Source organism: Lepidochelys olivacea (assembly GCF_965140295.1).
Source record: "Lepidochelys olivacea isolate rLepOli2 genome assembly, chromosome: 4".
NCBI lineage: Eukaryota > Metazoa > Chordata > Testudines > Cheloniidae > Lepidochelys > Lepidochelys olivacea.
In genome coordinates, this window is record NC_140414.1 from 45853595 (window position 1) to 45867661 (window position 14067).

Genomic DNA, 14067 nt, shown 5'->3' on the forward strand with positions numbered 1-14067 from the left:
GAAACATACCAAGGTATGGTCCCTGCTCCAAAGAGCTTACATTCTGAGCACAATGCAACAAAACATTTATAAAATTAAATCATATTTTTCAGAGCAAGTATGTTTAATGAGAAAGAAGACAAACTTCTTTTTTAATACTTTTTTTGGTAGCATTTATGGGGTATTAATTCTAAGCCAACAGAAAACTGCATAATCTATTAAATAGAAGTCCATATAGAACAGTTATTTTCCTCTCCAGTGAACAACAGCAACAACCCCAAGAAAGGGCATTTCCTGGGGATTAGTGGCCAATTTAAATGAATAGCCCTCAACTGTATTTTCAACAATCAAGTCCCTCCCTCTAGTTAATAATAGGAGCATTTCCTCCAAGTTACTAATTATTATTACTATCAACAATTATTTGTATTAGTTACACCTGGAGACACCAACCAAGATCAGGGCCCCAGTGTGCTAGGCACTGTATAAACAGATAGTGAAAAGGTTCCTGTCCTGAAGAGCTTGCAGTCTAAATAGAGAAGATGAAAGGTGAGATGGGAAAGAGGGACACAAAAGTGAAGTGACTTGCCCAAGGTCACACACAGGTCACTGGCAGAGCCAGGAATAGAATATTGACTCAGTCAAATGCCTTATACAAGAGTCCATGCTCGGAACCTCAATTTTGCTTGATTACTACTATCTTACAATGTTTTTGTGGGTTTTGTTTTTTTAAATGCAATTATCTTGATTCTCCTTTGGCAGCTATAATGTGCAGAAATCATACTGATAGAGTGAAAGTCCTTTTTCTTACATTGCTGTGACTGTTGACTTAAAGGGTATTACTTCCAATTTACTCTGGTGAGAGATCAGATTTAAGGCCTGGCCTAAACTTAAAACAATTGAAATAGTTTCGGTGCTCAGAGGTGTGAAAAATTCAGAGTCCCTGAGCGCCAAAACTATAGCCACCTAAATGACCAGTTCCTGTTGACAAGACTAGATCAATAGAACCATGCTTCCTTTGACTGAGCTACCATCGCCCAGAGAGAGTGTTACTTCAGTGATGGAAAAACCCTCTGTTGCTTTAGTGTGCGTCTACACTACAGCACTACAGTGTATAACAATGCTACAGTAGCATCTGTAGTGTAGACATACCGCCCTCCCCCAATTCAACTCTGCATCCCTATTCAGCAAAACACTTAACCTTCTGCTTATCTTCCATGAATAGACTTAAATGCATGCTTTTGCTTAATTGGGGTTTACACCTCGTCAGGAAAAGGTGTCTTGCTTTATAGGTTACTGCAATGACAATGCTCTTTGTCTGAATGCTGCTCTGAATGCTTGTAGGATTAGAACCCGGATTTAACATTATTTTCAGAAACCTAGATGACAGTTCTTCTATCTCTTACTCTTCATTTCAATTAAACAATAATGACTAAGCTCAGGGTATTTCCTGAAGATTAACAACCTGTTGGAAGGAGTTGATGGCTTGAGGCATAACTCAGGGTCATTAACTCCAGCGAGACAATTCTCCTTCAGAAATGGCCTGGGCAAAGTTTTTTGTTTCTATTGTAAGCGTGAGAGAGAGAGTGAGTGAGAGACAGTGTGTGGAGGGGGGTGGAAAAGAATCATAGGCACACAGATAGTTTCCTTAGATGATGCAGTTTCAATTGGTCTGTACAGAGCATTTGTTGAATTGTACCAAGTCACATTGCTTTCATGCCATCCTATTCAGCTTACAATGAGACACTTAAACCTCCAGCAATTAGAATCTTTTCAAAACTTAGTTGATTCCTTTGGTTGTTATTGATCACTGTGCACCTCTTTAAAATAATAAAAAGAGCCAGACTCTTAGGAAATGCACTGAAGGTTTCAACTTAAAAAATCCCTTCTATTGGAATCAGAGTAACAGCCGTGTTAGTCTGTATTCGCAAAAAGAAAAGGAGTACTTGTGGCACCTTAGAGACTAACCAATTTATTTGAGCATAAGCTTTCGTGAGCTACAGCATCCGATGAAGTGAGCTGTAGCTCACGAAAGCTCATGCTCAAATAAATTGGTTAGTCTCTAAGGTGCCACAAGTACTCCTTTTCTTCTATTGGAACGTTTCATATCCATAAAACCCCTGCTGCACTCTCTCTGGCAGTTAGTTTAGATCAAGGTTTGTCAGTCAAAGCATTTTGCACCACTCTCTGGAAAGCCACTTAAAAAAAAAAAAAAGAGCATTAAAACAAGTTACCATTAAAAAAAACCAACCAAACAAAACATTTGCTTCCACCACCAGCAAAAAATAAATAAATAAATAACATAGGTTTTGTTTGCTTTTATTTCCCTATCTTGCTGTCTGTATCATTCTGGGGTAACTAACCTTATGCCACATAGAGTAAAGGAAGTTCAGAAATGCTTTTCCTCCTACCTCAGTCAGAAACGGAGCATCTGGTCTCTCTATCTGTGCCATTCTGGGTTGTTGTTTCCTCCTGGTTTCTTTCGTCGTTGGAGGGTGATGACAGAGTGCAGTCACACAAGGCCTCTGATCTCATTTCTTGTGTAACTGGAGACATAGCTAAGGTTAAGCAGCGACTTAGTAGCCTGAAATATAAATGTCACTTGAGCAGAACAAATAGAACAGAGTGAAAGTGTCAGTGAAAGCTTTATGCACCACGTTCCTTGCTGTGAAGCAGTATATCCATTTTGTTCCTTATTTATGTGATATTAAAAGATCAACTAACTTCAGTCCCAGCTTACAAAGATAATAAAGGCCTAATTCGGAAATAATAGGCTTTAAAAATATATATCTGTATTACAAATACACTAGGAATACATCTATTTGAACAATTAGGTGAAATTAAGAACAGTATTCACTGATTAAAATTTGAATTGGTATGTTTTTAATTCAAGAGGGACTACTGATCAGTAACAGCCTTATGGTTTATGTGATCTGTGCAATCCCATATGCCCCCTCCTTCTAGAGGTACCACAGCACATACAAATGTCCAAACTGCAAGCCAAAGCACCACATCTGATTCTTTGTTTGTGGCCCTATCTGACTCTGGCACCATTAGACCAAAGGAGCAGTTGAATTATCCAACTGGGCCTAGTCTTTAGAAACTTTTTCTTGTGCTCAAACTTGCAACTATTCCATTTTATGGGTCACTAGAAGCTGAAGAGCCTCAGAAACAGGTTATCTGGGACAAAAAGGCTAGGGAGAAGGCAGATGGAGAGGGTTTTTTGGGGTAGGGGCGGTATCGAGGAGGTAGGGGAAGCTGGATGTGGCATGTTACTTCACATGGGGCACCTCAAAATCTAGGGTCAATTCACCTGTTAACATTTTTGATATTGTGGTGTTAAAACCAACTTTTTTCAGCAAACATTCATAAGGGTTTGAGTCAATTAAAAATTGGCTTGATAAGTATAATTAGCTACAGTGTCTTAGTCAAATTCTGAACTATTCTTGGCCAAAAAGGCAGTGCTGGGCTGCGCTGAAGCTTCCATCTGACACACAACTTACAATCCTTTTCATCGCTAATGGTACATCCCTTCCCCCTAGCTCCATCTATCAGAGGCGGCCAGCCAAAGGGGATTGTGCATGCTGTCATCCCCATGTGCTTTGGGAAGGTCTGAGAGGCATTATGTCTCCTGCAGAGGCAGTGTTTCCTGGAGTTTCCTTTGGAGCTGTGTGACTGCATTGCTCTTAATGTAGGACGACACCAGACTTCTGTGAAAGCCAAAAATTACAGCCTTTCTACGGGTGGCATCAGACTAACGTTTTTTTCTTGCAAAAATACATTCCATCTAACATTAGCAACAGCAGAGCTGTGAACTCACCTCTCCCTTATCCTAATCCTTCCAATGAGGTGAATGTTCCAAAGCTGTCGGAGCATAAAATACTCACATTAATATGCACAAGCAAAATCTTATTATTCTGTAAAGAATAAGTTTTAAATGCATTAAATGTATTTAATTTATGTCATGAATTTCTACACACAAGGAAGAAAAAGGATAGGGTAAGTAACCTCATGTGTACACTATATAGGTATATTTGGATATATAGTAATAGTTTAATATACAAAATATGTGTCACAGATGAGAGAATTAATTGTATTACTCTGGGAACATAATATTCTGAGTCACGTTTTAAAATTGCAAACTTAATTTTTTGTTTCTATGTATGTAGGCCACTATTCTGCTTAACTTACTTTACTAGGACTATTCACAGTACATAAAATAAGCATGTACAATTTGCAGAATTGATGCCATAATTTATGATTATGTAAATGATCTTGAGGTCTGAAAGAAATGTTACATTAATCTTTGGTTATCAGTGTTATGATCTGAGCATTGGAATAGGTGTCTCAAGCTTTATTTTAAAAAAACATCCTAAACAAGGAGAAACATTCTGATCAACTGAAAAGGCAAATGGTTCTTCCCTGAGAAGACAAAAAGAGGAAAAGGAACTTGTATCCAAGGCTTTATATTTGTTTCTTATGTTAATGTGGTGTATTAAAGAAGGAAAAGTTCACCATTTATTGCTGCTCTCTGCTACTGCATGGCATCTTATTCAAAGAGGGCTCTTGTGTTTGCACACAGTCAGAGGGCAGGTTTCAGCCCTTCATTGCTGAAGTTCAATAATCCAGTGTGGGTTCAAATATTGTTTTAGAGCTCTGGCTTCTGTAATTTGAGATTCAGTGTTCTACTGTGCCTAGTCTACATTGAGATGATATTCCTAAATGGACCTTCAGCTGTCAGTTGTAGCCATACCTGGGAGTTCTAGTTTAAAAGACTTTATAAATACTGACTGACTTTATTGCAACATTCCACTGGTATTTGGTGGTTTGCTCTGGCTCACAAACATTATTCTGTCAAGAGCCAGTCCAGTGTGCTGGACTATATAGTCATTGCTAAGCCATGTAATCAGGTGAAATGTGGTGGTGGCAGCGTATTTTAGATTCAGGCATAGGTATGCTGTATTTGTCAAGAAATTGCGCTCGACTCTGAAGAAATCCTCCTCACAATGAGGTATGCGTTCTCGTGACTGTTTTTCAGAATGTTACCTGTTAAGTGGACTGTAAACTACATCAGACAGCAGGAAAATGTTTGGGGAAAAATATAAGCTTCTCCAAGTGTGCCATATAAAAGAGGAGGCGTTTTCTGCAAGATGGGTTTCTTAGCAAGAGTTCATCAGTTTACATTGGGATGGACTTTGCAGTGGAGAACAAAGAGAAAAAATGGAAGGCTAAGATATGAAGAAAGTTACATACTACAGGAAACATTGCAAATATCTAATTTTTTCCCCTCACATATGATTATTTGTCTCCTGTCACTGATGTTTTGTTTTGGAAGAGTTGGCTGTGTCTGACTCAAGACACATGAATCATATCAACAAATTAATATTTTTGTTTTGCTCATTGAACTATCAAAGAGCCTCCCCACACCGCCAAAAAAGCATGTGCACACGGCGGGGGGTGGCTGGAGGGGGAGCAGGGAACAATAGACGTAAAATGGCATATTTCACTCTCCTGTTACTTAAAATTGGTTGAAGGGAATTTTCTTTAGATTAAAAAAAACCCAAACCATATCTGGTATCAGACAATCAATGGAAAGTTCATTTTATTCTGAAAGAACCGTTTTTTTAAGAAGTTATGGCCAACTAGAAACAGGGTTTATAATTGTGCTCTATACTGAGTTTATATCGAGTATACAGTTCAGTATTGTGAACACTGTAATATAGGTCACATTACCCCCCAAACCAGTGAAATACAACTGCTTCTTGGACAGAACATAGCAGCTCTTCTAATAGAATTACCTGCAGCTTCAAAGACAGGCATTGGTTCTGTACTGACTCAGCACCTGCTCTGCAAACATTTTTGCCCATGAGTAAATGCATAGATTCATAGACTCTAAGGCCAGAAGAGACCCTTGAGATCATCTAGTCCATTGGTCCCAAACTTTAACAACCTGTGAACCTCTTTCACTAAAATGTCAAGTCTTGAGAACCCCCCTCCTAAAAATGAATATTTCCAGGGATTTTCTCCTTTACCCGAGTATAAATTATAAAAGCAGTGATCTTGGAAATATACAATTTGTTTTTATGACATGCTTATTACACACTAATTATTTATCATTACAGTATTTTTATTACATGAAAATGGCAACACTCTTCCAAGATTTCACTTTCGTAGCTTGTATCACTTTGAATAAGCCTGTTATAAGACAAGGCTCCTATGTTTCATCAAGGAATATCAGAAGTGAAACAGCATGAAGGTATTTAAGAAGCCAACTCAAAGAGTTCCTCCTACACAAGCATTCAGGTCTCAAACAGTCCAGGCAAACGACGCACGTTACAACAAAGCTTAAAGTTGTTCTTCATAATAATTTTTAAAACGATACTAGCTGTCTATTTAATTTTAAAAACAGCAAAAAATATCCACCTCCCTTTCCATTTCTTATAAGGAGTCTTGAAGTTTAAATCTCCTCAGTGTGATAGATATGCTTGCTTTGATCTGCTTAGCTCTTGGAAGTCCAGGGGCTCCTGGCTGCTGGCCCAGTCCTGTCGGGGTCCCTAGGGACAGCTCTGTCCGCCATTAGGGAATTTTTCCCCAAGAACCCCCTGTAACATTTTACGAACCCCAGTTTGGGAACCACTGATCTAGTCTGACCTCCTGTATAACACAGGCCACAGAACTTCACCAAAATAATTCCTTTAGAACCCATTTACAAATACATTTTGAGACCTATCAGCTAGACAGTTTAATCCATTTAATGTGTGCCAAGTTAACTTTGTGTCATTCTAGTTTGTTTAATCAAATTATTGTGTAGTACCAAGTCAAATGCCTTAGAGAAGTCTGTTACATTGAAACTATTACTTTTATCAACCAAACTTCTAATCTCATTTAAAAAAAAAAGGAACAGCTTAATTTGACAGAATCTATTTTCCATAAACCCATATTGATTGGCATTAATTATATTACCGTCCTTTAATTTTTTATTAATCAAGTCCCCATATTAACTACTCCATTAATTTAGCTGGGATCGATGTCAAACTGACAGGCCTAAAATAACCTGAGTCACTGCATTTACTCTTTTTAAATATTGGCACAACATGGGCTTTCTTCTTCTGGAACTCCCCCCGTGTTCCAAGACTTTTTGAAAGTCAAGTTCTTTGAAAACTCTTGGATGTATATTAGCCACAGCTCCTGATTTGAAAATGTCTAACTTTTAATAGTTGCTGTTGTAACTCAGGATGATGTTAAATTGGAATTGAGAGGGTGTTATCATCATATGATATGACTATCATCTGTTTTTTCCCCAAACACACAACAGATATATTTATTGTACATTTCTACCATTTCTGCATTATTATTGACAATTCTTCCATTTTCATCTAGTAATGGACCAATACCATTGTTAGGATTCTTTTTGTTCTTAATATACTCAAACTCCTGAAGTTCCAGATGGGCATGATTACAAGATTCAGCTCTGAGGTAGGTTACAGCCTGCTGAAACTTCAGCATCACTTTCTGCACCTCCTGCTTATGTTTTCCCTGGAGGTGTCTCTTCCAAATATTGACCATTACCATCCCGGCTAATGAAAGAACTTGTCAAACACACAGCTGCAACTATCAGTTACAGTACATACACGTATAATTGAACTTTTGCTGCTATTTATTCAGTAGTGCTTTGACACGAAATAAAATTACTAAAAATTAATTTTTTCCCGTTCATGCATTATCTGTGAGCAGATAATCACATTTGAGAAAAATCACTATTCAAAATTGTTCACCAAATTATTGGTAGAAATTATTAATAAACTGAAAAGTGTTCCATGGAGTTTTGAAAAGGAACACATTTTCATCTGAAAATGAAATAAAAAAATCAATTTTAAAAAAATATCTTTTCGGGTTTTTTTCCTCCCTCCCCCTCTTTTCCTCCTATTCATATTTTGTCACTAAAAAGTGAGAAAACAAAAGAGGAGGAGAAAGGTAGCGGGGGAAAGAAACCAAATCCCACCCAAATTGTTTTTTTATTTTATTTTATTTTTGCCAATAAGAGGAATTACAACAACTACCACCACCACCAAAATAGAACACAGGGTTATGTTTCTGTTCACTTATTGGCTGAATGTAACTCTTGGTATCAGATTTCTTATACTAATAACAGCAACAAGTTAATTTTAAATCATCTGTTTCTGCAAATATCCTTGCCAGTAAACTCCTTCACGAGAACTTTCCTGATAGAGTAAACATAAATCCAACTTAGTCTTTTGCAGTATTTGTCTCACACACCTGTGATATATATAATTAAAACAGACAAAATTGGTAAGTCTTCAGAGTTTCATCAGATTCTCAGACACCAAACTATGCATAAAGAAATCTACATTTTGAAGTTTCACAAAGGTAGTTGAGATTCCAAAACTAACAAAACATTCCCAATTATTCTCCTCTTCCCAAATGTACAGATGTCCTACTTAATAAAATAAGATTCAATAAGTATTTCAAAAATCAAACTGAATGCAATAAAATGAACCAACCATTGTTGAATAATGAATTAAAAAAAATGAAACACATGCTTTGCACCTAAAATAGGACATTGAGACAAACTGTTATAAAATATAGGAAAATAAGTTGTATTTTAATTAAAAGGAAATATCATAGGTTATAATGTATCAAATATAAAATGACAACATATACATGTGATAAATTCTTCTCAGTTACACTATTGTCAAATCTGATTAATTCAATGGTGCTACACTGGATTTACATTAGTGTAACTGAGAGTGGCCCATTATAATTACATGTTATATGTGTGGCATCATATCCATTGGCTTATTACTATTGTGTCTACTCTATTTTTATAAACAAGTTTTTGAATGACAGATTTTAGTGTCATCCAGATAGAGCAGAGGGTCCCTTTGACCTGGTTGGTCACATGGTGCCTAAACAAAAGGCCACTGGAATATATGGAAAAACCCATTGATTTCAGTGTGTGCTGAGTCTGGCCCAAAGTTACGGTGCTTCCTCCTTATTTCCAGCTCATTAATTGCATTAAAAGACAAGTAAGTACATTAAAAATCTTTCTTATAAAATGTCACCATGTAAACAATTGCCACAGTTGCCCCACAGTACTACAGAACTTTAATGGGGAGGGAGGTGCTCCAAAAAATAGTCTTGTAATAAAATATGGTGAAGACTATGGAAATGTGGGCAACCCCCTGAAATAGTCTTTTCTTCAGAACACACTTATTAGTGATATGCTTTCTTTTGAGTTCCAATAGGAACCCATGTTGTGTTCTGTTCACATTTGTGAAAATTAATAATGTTACTGATAACTACATATTTTCTCTTCAGTTTTGAGAATTGACTGTAGGCTATCCCATGGAATAGGATCCAAAATAAAAGATTATGAATAGAGAAAGAAAAGATGATGCTTCTGGCCCCCTCATTTCCTTCCAGAATGGAAACAGTGGTTGAAATTCACCGTCCCCAGTGAAGTCAAATATGAGTTTTACCATTGACTTCAGTGGGGCCAGGATTTCACCTTCTATTTCCTCTTGCTCATCCATCCAGTGTCTGTCTGGTCACTTGCAGTCCAGGAGAAAGTTTACAACATTTCCCATCAGCAACTGAGAAGCTTTTAGCAGGAGCAAGGTGTATAGTTACAAATTATTTTTAACAGTATTGGTCCATGTAAACTATAATGAATGTGAACACACAGGCAGAGCCCTAATGTTTAACTGTGAAGACTACTGAGGAATTGTATAGGACCTCAAATGCAATCTACTGCTAGAGTTATGATTTTCACAGTCTCATTAGGTAAAAATGAGCTCTTTGTTATACAGTAGCATACATGGATAACATATGAGAATTCTTTTTAAGAACTGTGGAATACAAATCTTATTCTAACATCTGGGAGAATTTGAATGTTACCCAGTTGCATGCAATATTTTTTCCCTGGTGCTCATTAACAGTTTTATGAAAACCAAAGCCATTTAAGGGGGATAATCAGGGCAGCTGATTTCCACAGGATAAAACCTCAGGGAACAACATTTCCCCCAGTAAATTGAATACATATTTTTTGCCTTAACCAGACAATTGTATCTGCAGAAGCCAGGTTTTTTTCCCTCCTGGCCCTGCCAGTTACAACTGTGGGCATTAATATGTTTTTTAAACCTAATCGTTCACAGCCGTTGCTCTTGACTTGTCTCACACAATGGCAACTAGAAGTTACACCTTTCTTGCTGATGAAGTGCGTGAGAGTCAAGACTCCTGCAGTTTCTGTACCATACATTAAATTGATCTTGAGATGCCACAAAATTATCTAATGATTAAAGGCACTAAAAGTATGAAGAAACTATGTTCTAATAAAGCGTGGTGTTAATATCTGAATAAAATTTGCTTGGATCACTGGTCAGTCAGGATGAAAGTGAATTTATCCAACTGCCTTTCCTGTGCTCCAGAAGCTTTAGATACACTGATCTACGTCCAAAATTTCAGGATAACACCACCAAGATCTAAGGTATCAAGGCTGCAAATAAAATGGTTTAACTTATAAGAGAAAGAAAAGTTCTCTTATCTTCAAACAGTGTTTTACTTGATTAAAAAAACTCTAGTAACATAAACACAAAGCAAAATGGAAAAAAGATTGTGAACACATTACAGTTATTTTTCCTGACTCTGCTCAGTCATCAGGTGAGAAGTCTGGAGTTTGTACATGTACAGATGGAACACTCTTGAACACTAGACACACTTTTCTTGCATAAGCCATGGTTAGCTGTCAGTTTCTCCATGGACATTTTCCATGTGCACTTTGAGGTAGTCATTTCTTGTAAACTTCTTGTGGCAAAGCTGGCATTCAGCCATTGGACGATTGGGGTTGTGAGTCAGCTTGTGTCGGATCAACATTTTCTTCAGGCTGAAGGATAAATCACAAACCTAAAGTAGGAAAAACAAGACAAAAATCAATAAATTTTCAAAAAACCTGAAAGTTTTATTTTAAATCAATGCTAGGAACTCATGTATCATTGTATTATGTATTTGCAAAACTGAAAACATGAGCTAAGATTTTGAAAGATGAACTCCTAACTTCCTTTAAGTTATATTGCTCGGTTTCTTGTATCTTTGTTTTCTTAGGTTAACAGTTGGCAACATGGGCATTTAAAAAAAAACAAAACACCACACTGCTGGAAGCACTGAGGAACTTGTTACTTTGTTCATATGCATAGTCGTATTGAAGTCAATGGCTTCCAAGTTCTTCAAAAGAATTGCACTGAAGCTGGCAGGACTGCTCATGTGGGTGAAGTACTCACATGTGCACATATTTGCAAAATTAGGCCTTAAATTTATGTCTTGCATATTGTGAATTCATAGACCAAGCCCAATCTAATAACTGAACAAAAAAGTTAGTTGACAAATTTAGCTTTTCTGCACATTGACTGTCAGACTGCAATTTCTTCCAAATTATTTATTTGCCTTCACTCAATGAATTTTAAACTCTTTGTATAGCTCGTGCAATGTATTCACTTGTCATCTGAAATAAGAACTGTTAGTCAGTCATGATTGGTCATATGAGTCACATGATACTATTTCCATTCCTTCCCCTCAACCCTGCACAGCTTCTACAGAGTGGCTCTGCACCCATTCCATAGTTTGGAAGAAGTGCAGAGGATTTCTCCTTTCTGCCTCCCTGTATATCTGCTAATCTTCTTCCCCGGATATTTGGCTTGGGCACTGGGAGCTGGATTTGAACCTAAAAATATACTAATAGGGAATAATCCACTAAGTAGCCTATTGCTCATTCAATGTTCCCTTAACTTAGGTTCTGATTCTGTAACCCTGTCTCATATTGAGCAGTAGTATACAAGTAAGTGCATTCATGTCTCCGCAACTAGTCAAGAAAAAATACTCCTAAATGTAAGTTCCAGGATCTTTCCCGTAGCCAGCAAAAGAGAAAAACTCACTGTATGCCCTGACAGTGTTTGCTTGCCCAGAATTAAACTATAATGACTGATTAAATGCTTTTCATAGCACTTTGGAACCAAATTAGAATTACTGTAGGCATATCAAGAGGCAAGGTGGATGAAGAGCACTGAATTTTCAAATGTATGTACTTTAAAGAAGGACTTTCACTGTTGGGAAACCTGAAACAAAAGAACATTTGTACAGAAAGCACATTGTTTTGTCAGCAATTTCTGTATTCTTCGTGCTACTGCTGTGAATGTCTGTCAGAAGAAGGTTGTTCTCCCTCATGAAATAACTTTGTATGCATGAACGTGGAGTAGAATCACAATGCTGTGCTTATATTAGTGAAGAGGAACAGTAACATGCAGAACAAAATGAAGGTGGCCACAAACAGAAAGCTCCCCATATATTTCTGTTAAAGGGACACTGTCAGTTTAAAACACACACACTGGGGGTCTGATCTTTACTGATGCATTTGGGCATGATTATCATAGAAATATTAAAAAAATTATAATAGGAATAATAAATTCTCTATTGTATATTTTTAAGAGTAATGTCTATAGAATCATATCTATACTTATTAAACTTCAGAGGACTGTTACATAAGGATGAAGTGAAAGGAGGAAAATAGAATTTAATAGGGGGAGTGAAAGAACAAAGGGAATGATGGTAGCTATTTAAAGAATGGGAATAGAGAAAAGGAAAGTTAACTGGCAATAAAATAGACAAAGACTGAGGAAATAGTGTCAGACAGAGGAGAAAAGGAATGAATTAATACAAAGCAGAGAAACAGAGACATGGTAAGTTTTTATTTTAATTTCATAGAAAGTTGTTGCAAAAACATTGTGCTAAAATACATATAGAGATAATCCAGGCCTTGATCTCAGAATAATGGTGGCCTAGAGTACACTTGCTATGCCATGGTACAAAAATGTCTTTCATAGACAAGGTCTTAAAGTAAGCTCCCAATATGATTATTTATATTGTAGTAGCAGGGGGTGTGGGGGGAAGAGGACATCAGGGCATCAGTCATTATGCACTCCAAGTAGATGTTGAACAGTGTGGGTGAAAGAAGGTGCAAAACCACTTTCCTATTATGCCACTGATGAGAACTGCACTGCTGGCCTTGGCATACAGTTGTTTAATGGTAAGAATAAGCTTACGACAAACACTGTACTACTTCACGGTTGCCCAGAGAGCTTCGTGCCATACTGTGTCAAATAACTTCTTGAAGGCAACAGAGATCTGGTAGATGTCCTGCTGGTGTTGTAGTACTTCTCACATAGAACACGAAGGTTGAAAATCTGTTCTGGGATACTTCTTCCAGCATGAAAGCCAGCCTGTTCTTCAGCAATGATATTCTCCACTTGTGGCTTCAATCTGTTCAATATGACTTTCAACATCACTTTGCTGGGATGGCTAATTAAGCTTATGGTCTGGTAATTTTGACACAATTGCAGGTTGCCTTTCTTTGGCAGAGTGATGATTAGTGACTGTGTCCATGGGGATCTTGTTGTATATCTTGCTGAGTACATCTATTACTATTTCTCCTCCGAAATTCATCAGTTTGGCTGGGATGTTGTCAATACCTGTAGCCTTTCCATTCTTGATTGATTTCACAGCTGTCTCCACCTCTTCACATAGTATTGGAAAGTCATCCTCCTCTGTTGAATCTGGACTGTCTAAGACACTAGTATCTCCATTTTTCTGGTGGCTGCATAATGACTGATGCCCTAAAAGATCACATATGCACAGTCAGCATTGGGGGGGGGCGAACAATCTCAAATCTTCGGTTCGCTGATCACATTGATGGCCTGGCAGGCGGCAAAGATGACCTTGCAAACCTTGTGAAACAATTGGATGAAACCTCCTCAAAATTTGGCATGGAAATCAATGCAGAGAAAACCAAGCTGATGACAAACAAACGTGATGGGATCAGCTCTTGTGTCAGTGGACAAGAGCTGGAGACAGTGAAACCACTCATGTATTTGCGGGCAATCATCACTGATGAAGAATCCAAGGCAGAAATTCAGGCAAGAACTGTGCAAACAGCAGCAACACTGGCAAAGCAAAAGCCAAGGAATAAAAACATCTCCCTCGAATCCAAACTGAAACCGCTGCATGCATTGGTCATCTCCATTT

General features: G+C 37.5%; 1 protein-coding gene and 1 long non-coding RNA gene across 5 annotated transcripts in view; one reads left to right on the plus strand and one right to left on the minus strand.

Annotated features, from left to right (window-relative positions):
* The window catches only part of LOC311519941, a 202270-nt gene that overhangs the window by 174573 nt on the left and 13630 nt on the right, over positions 1-14067 (plus strand). The window lies entirely within an intron of this gene.
* The window catches only part of PRDM5 (PR/SET domain 5), a 135087-nt gene continuing 129648 nt past the window's right edge, over positions 8629-14067 (minus strand). For all 3 annotated transcript variants that reach the window (XM_084627053.1, XM_084627052.1, XM_084627051.1), the window contains one exon: positions 8629-10899. In XM_084627053.1, the coding sequence (XP_084483179.1) occupies positions 10735-10899 (165 nt within the window). In that variant the 3' untranslated portion in view covers positions 8629-10734. The remainder of the gene's footprint in view (positions 10900-14067) is intronic.